At 29.6% G+C, this 6,540-nt stretch overlaps 1 protein-coding gene across 1 annotated transcript; it reads left to right on the forward strand.

The window, feature by feature from the left end:
• Positions 1-602: 602 nt before the first annotated feature.
• On the forward strand, positions 603-3,321 carry LOC110640360 (cyclase-like protein 2). The gene is made up of 7 exons (XM_058151491.1): positions 603-1,071; positions 1,337-1,381; positions 1,675-1,727; positions 2,317-2,336; positions 2,590-2,687; positions 2,909-2,979; positions 3,068-3,321. The coding sequence occupies exons 1-7, from the start codon at positions 636-638 to the stop codon at positions 3,191-3,193; spliced, it is 849 nt and encodes a 282-aa protein (XP_058007474.1). The 5' UTR covers positions 603-635; the 3' UTR covers positions 3,194-3,321.
• Positions 3,322-6,540: the final 3,219 nt, after the last annotated feature.

The raw sequence follows: 6,540 nt of genomic DNA on the forward strand, positions 1-6,540 counted from the left end.
TTTTTTTAATAACTAGAATAATTACAATTGAATAATATATAATTAAAAAATGATTCAATATAAATAATTATATAATTTAAAATATATAATTATTTAAATATAAATTTAGATTAACTGACCATTTTATTAACAAAATAAAATTTAAACAATGTAATTATTTCAAATTAATAGTAATTTAGATAAAGTAATTATTCCATTAATAGAATAAAATTTGATGAATTAATTTATTTCTCATAAAAAATTAAAAAAATTAACTTATAATCTCTGACATATCTCAAAGATTAATAATTTATTTATTTGTATGTGGTAATACTAAGATTTAATTTTTTTTACTAGATTCAAAAACATCACATATAAAGTGGTTATTTATTATAAGAAAATATTTGTAAAATTATATATATATATATATATATATATATATATATATATATATATATATATATATATATATATATTTGTATTTTATAGACTTTTCCTTGGCCAGAACCTTAATTATGAATTCAATACACGTTATGAATAATGGGATGTACAATAGGACCCACGAGAAATAGTTTTTCCCCCCTTTTTCTATGTATATAGTGCTGCATGGCTGCAGCTAAAGCATACGCATTTGCTTCATTTCTTCATACTAAAGGATGCCATCGATCCTTCCTATGGCTGGAAACAAAAGAGGAGTCCAACTCATGCTTCTATTGCAACTTTGGACGGGGGTGCTAACCATTGCAGTACTTTCTCTGGATGAAGGGGTACTAACTCTGAAACCTCAAGTCCAGCCACCGGTCGATATTCCCAATCCCGACCCGCCGGTCAGAAGAGATGTTTATTATAATGGTAAAATCTTTGATATTACTCACTTGATCTATCCTGGAATGCCAAAATGGGGTGTTCCGGATGGGATGGGCCAAGTGGTAACGGTGACTGAGAGCATGAAAAATGGTTCAGATTGTTATGTTTCTGAGATGAAGCTTCCTTCCCACACTGGAACACATGTTGATGCTCCTTCTCATTTTTTTGAAGAATATTATGAAAAAGGGTATGACACAAGTACTCTTAATCTGAAGACTCTCAATGGTAATTAACAGTTCTTCATCCCCTTTTCTCTTTCATTCGTTTCTTGTTTCTATGTTAATGCTTTAACTCAATGCTTTTGAATATACATGCATTCAATTATATATATATATATATATGTATGTATATATATTATTTTAAAAAATTTTCCTTTATAAAATCTTACTTTCTTTACTTCTTCCAATGGGCTTTACGTGAAATATTTGCATAATCTCTCAATCTAATGATTATTATGTGTATTTATTTCTTCTGTAATTTTGTTAAACAGGTCCGGCGCTGGTAGTTGATGTTCCTAGGAATAGTAACATTACTGGTACGTTTTAATTTGTTCTCATTTGTTCAATTCCTTTTAATTCAATATTAAGGTATTCTCATATTAATTTTCACACATTATCTAATTCTAAACTAGCTGCTATTTATACAATTATTATTAATTATTATTTATATACTATTAATTTCAATTAAAATTTAAACTCAAAACTTCTCAGTCTTAAAGAAAACTCTACTAGCACTAAAGCCTCGAATAATCAAGCTGGGTTGCCCTCAGCTCCTGATTAATTCCTACTGAATTATATTAATTCTGATAAATTATGGTTGTTATCACAGCTGAAGTAATGCAGAACTTGCGAATTCCCCAAGGAATAGGTCGTGTTCTTTTCAGAACTGTTAGCATAATTACAGCAATCAGCATGATTTTACTATCCCAATCCTCAAGACGGTCAGCAAATTTTGCATCAGTTTCATCGTTCTCTCTTGTCGGCGTAGTGATATCTCCGGTAACAATACGCCAAAGCTTGCGACCTATCAAAAAACTTTTCATTCCTTGAACCCAAAGATTATAGTTGGAACCAGTCAGAACTGTTGCAATAGGTTTTGAAATATCAGATTTCTCCATTGATAACAAGATGAGGAGAAAAAAAAATGGTATAATAATAGGTATGAAAGAATGAACCAGAACAGGTTGTAGAGAGAGCAGAGAGACCCCAAAAAACTAGAAATAAAAGTTTTATGGCTCTGATACCATGTTAGAAGAAAGAATACAAGTAATGAAGAAAAGGATTGTGTATTTGTCTGTGTCTCATTTACAGAGATATTACATCTATTTATACATGAGAATATGAACTAATTTGGACAAGAATAATAATTGCTATAATTATGCTACACAAATCTCCTATAATCATGCTGATTGCTGTAATTATGTTACACAAATCTCCTATAATCATGCTGATTGCTGTAATTATGCTAACAAGAACTTTAAACACTGATAGGTAAATTCTTATTTATATCTATACTCAAATTTTTAGCCCCATTCAGCTGTTTGGGACCTGAAATAATTATTACTATTATATGATATTTTTTAATTATTTTTAAATGATCGATAAATAATATACATTCACATAGGAAGCCCAAACCCAGTAATTCTAATTGTGAGATATGGCCTGCTGCTTTACAAAAAGTAACAGTGAATCTGGAATATAGAACAATTTATTTTTCATTTTTTTTTAAATGACTCTTTTTCAGGAAGCTTATGCACCAAAGTGAGTTCCATTCAGACTATGTTGGGATCATGAAGGATGGCGCAGAATGGATTGTAGATAACACAAATATCAAGCTTGTTGGTAAGATTAAATTAGATTGTGTTTTTCATTTCAGTGTTTTGCTTTTATTTTACTAGTCTTGGAAATAATTTCCACTGAGTAGGAAAAATTCCTCAATCCATATATTTAACTTTTTTTATGATAATTATTTCTAACTGGGACTTGAATTTAATATCTCACAATTTTAAAAATCACTACAGCATTCAAATATTTACTGATGAATTTTGTGTTGCAAAATATAGGCATTGATTATTTGTCTATTGCTTCCTACAACGATGCCGTTCCAACGCATCAAGCATTATTGAGAAGCAGAGTATGAATCATAAAGTTTTTTTCTTTTTTTCTTTTCTTTTTTTTCACTTGACATAGATATTAATTTTAAAACTGTGAAAAATTTACAGAAAATTGTTGTTGTGGAGGGCCTAAACCTTGACAAGGTTACAGCAGGAATATATGATCTCCATTGCTTGCCCATAAGGGTGCTTGGTGCTGAGGGAACACCAACAAGATGCATTCTTATGAGTTGAAATTTGCAGGCCTGTGATTCTATGTGAAAGCGTAACCTGGACTTTGTGCCTTTGTTATGGAAATAAATCATGGACTTTGTGCTTTTACTATAAAAATAAATTATGGACTTTGAGCCTTTATTATCGAATTGGGTTGAATTGTTGATCAACTCTGTGATAAACATGCAAATCAACAATATTTTGTCCCTCTTACCTTAATAATAATGATAATAATAATAAAAAAAAATACTATTTAATCCCTATATTTTACTGTTAATCATTATTTAGTTTCTGTGTTTTAAAAATTGAATGATTTTATTCATAACTTTTACTTCCATCAAAATCAAAATTCGTTCCATCTGATTAAAATCAATTTACTATTAGTCTAGCATGGAAGGAGACAGAAAACCTTTAAATGACTAAATGCCCTCTTCCTCTCTGCCTATTATTTTTCTTTCCCTCCCTCTTTTTTTACTGTTTCTCTCTCCAGATTTCTCTCTTCCCCATATTAATTTCTCCTTTCTCATCTTTATATCTCCTCTCCCTTGTTCTGTCTCTTCAATTATAATTTCAACTTCAATGCCCATAAGTTCCATAACTTCGATTTCAATTTCCACGTTCAAAAATTCATGCCCACAAATTACGTAATTTTAATTTCAATAAACTAATTGAAATTGAAGAGATAAAGGAAATTAATTCAATAGGAAGATACAGTCTCGCAAAACTAATGAAACATGAAAAAGAGAGAATGGCAGTGCTTAACAATGTTATTGGCCACACAAATACAGATAGAATCACCATCATCATAGCTATTTGACATCACAGCCACCATCTCAATTCCACCAAAAACAGGACCACTCTTAACAGCTCCAGTAGTGAAATCCAACACTTAGCTTCAATCAACCATTAGCATCATTCCACATAGACAGACCACTAAACCTGGGTGGAGCTAGAAAATTTGTTTTGAAGGGTCTAATACAATAATGAAGCTACATGCTCATAAAGTGGTAAATTATAAAAGAATAAAATTGAGATCAATTTTCTATGAAGAAAGTTTTGCCAAATTCCAACAATAAAGTGACCAATAGAACAGTGCAACTTAGGACTCCAAAACTGAAATTTACCAAATTTGCCTAAAAGACCTAGGATTTGAGTAAACAATCAAAACCAACAAGTTTAGTGACCAAAATGTGATATGTGGGTGAAGTTGGAGTTCCCATACCTATTAAGCCTTAGAAAGTCAACTATTTGACTTGAATAGTATAGTGAATAGTAACCCGAAACACAAAAATTTCGAGAACGTCGAATTTAACACGTTAGAACTAGGTAAATGTGAAGCTAAATTTATTTTGGATTTATGTTAAGTTCTAGTACTGAAACATTATAAAATTGTGTGTTTCAGTTGAAAAGAATACCGGGAAAAAACCCAAGGAACCGAGTCAAGGCCAAGAGGCGACTCACTTGAGGTTTGTGCACAACGTATACTTTTTATAATCATCTTTTGCATACTGTTTTGAATAATGTGAAATATTGAATTATGGCATTCTTATGATATTTTGATTTAAATTGTTGAAAGTTATTATGTATATTGAAATGACAATGTTTAGCAAATTGTTAAGATAAGTTTTCAAACCACAGTGTCATGACCATATATTTGAACACCTCACTAGCACGACTAGTGGGGGTAATTAGTTTCGAATTTTGATTCCTTTTCTGGAGAAGTGTTGAGGTGTGCTAGTAGAAGAGGATGTGAATGGATATCCATATATTTGAGCTAGCTAGCCTTGTGACGTGATTTCTCTTTAGCCTCTGGCTATTGAGATTCTATTTGTTTCGAATGGCATGATCTAACTGTGGGTTTTATGAAATGTGTTTTGATACTTTGAAATGAACGTGGTTTGCATTAAAATCTCATAATTCATATTTTGTGTTTAATGCTCATGTTTAGTCAAATTTTTGAATAAATGTGATTTTATTTTTGAATAAAGATTATTTTAGTATGTTGTGCACCACTGAGTCTTAGTATTCAGCGATAGCTTCTATTGCTGTCGCAGATACAGAGACTAAAGGAGTAGCAGACTGAGCTGCTAAAGATTGAGGATCATTCAGCCTGAAGTCTTCGGGTATAATTTATACCCCATTTGTAAATATTTCTTTTGATGTATGTATTGCATATAAATGTATGGATATGTAAATGGGTCTTGAGCAGCTTGTACAAAATTTGTATGAAGTTTGTAATAAAGTTTAGTTTGTATTTCTTTTGATGTGAAGTTTGTAAAGATGTATATAAATTGTTTTATCTCAAATGAAATATGAGTGGAACTATTTTATTTAATTTGAATGAAATGTATTGCTAGTATTTTGAGGAGTATTGAATTTTGAACTTGAGAAATTGATTGAAATGATTGTGGAATTGTTGAAATTGATAGAGTTTGATTGTGAAATTGAAGTAGTGGTTGAGAAAAAATTTTAGAAGTGCTTTTTACAGGTATTTGAAGAACTGTTTTCTCAAAATACAGACAGAACTCTGTCAAAATTTTTACAAAACTAAAATGGACCAAAAATATTAATAAGATTTACTTGTAATCATATGTTTTAAATACCTATTAGAAACTGCTCACCACTTGTCAAAAGTAAGAAAATTGTTTAAAATCCCTTGTGGGGTACTTAATGAGTTATCGGTAGGTGAAGTTTGGTAGTTCATTAGGTATTCTATGGGATCATGTTATGCTTTACAGAGGGGTAAGGTGTGATAGTAAATCTGTGAGAGTGAGTCACACGAATTTTAATGATACTTTAATTGAAGTTCAAAGATTTATATAATATAAATTGAAGTTAAGAGACGCTATTAATACAACTACTTAATTTGAAGGATTATAAGTGAAATTAATCTCACCAATTAGTAAATGATTATTTAGTTACTTATATATAATGATATCATTAATAATGATATAATCTTTTATATTTTTAGGATATTAAATTTTGTAGAGTCTAATAATAGTAATATATTAATATTATATTTTATATTTTTAATTTTTTAAATAAATGACAAAAATGATAATATATATATATATATATATATATATATATATATATATATATATATATATATATATATAATTGGTACAGTTAAATTTGATGAGATTAGATTGCCAAAAAGATAAATATTGATCATCTGGTTATAGAATTGTCTTGAATAGTTCCAAACATGACAAATAATTAATTTTCTCTTCTATAGTATTTTATTATTTATTTATTTTTATATATTAACCCAAAAAATAAATTTTCTAGATCTACCGCTATAAAAAAAAAAATGCTGGGCAAAACATCAGAGGCCATCTGGACATATGCTAAAAATATCATCACTG

This window comes from Hevea brasiliensis, chromosome 8 (assembly GCF_030052815.1).
Source record: "Hevea brasiliensis isolate MT/VB/25A 57/8 chromosome 8, ASM3005281v1, whole genome shotgun sequence".
Classification (NCBI taxonomy): Eukaryota; Viridiplantae; Streptophyta; class Magnoliopsida; order Malpighiales; family Euphorbiaceae; genus Hevea; species Hevea brasiliensis.

Coding starts and splice junctions, on each gene's coding strand:
- LOC110640360 (XM_058151491.1), top strand. CDS start 636: ATGCCATCGATCCTTCCTATGGCTGGAAACAAAAGAGGAGTCCAACTC. Junction 2,688..2,908: donor CACAAATATCAAGCTTGTTG/GTAAGATTAAAT, acceptor TGCAAAATATAG/GCATTGATTATTTGTCTATT. Junction 2,980..3,067: donor AAGCATTATTGAGAAGCAGA/GTATGAATCATA, acceptor AAAAATTTACAG/AAAATTGTTGTTGTGGAGGG.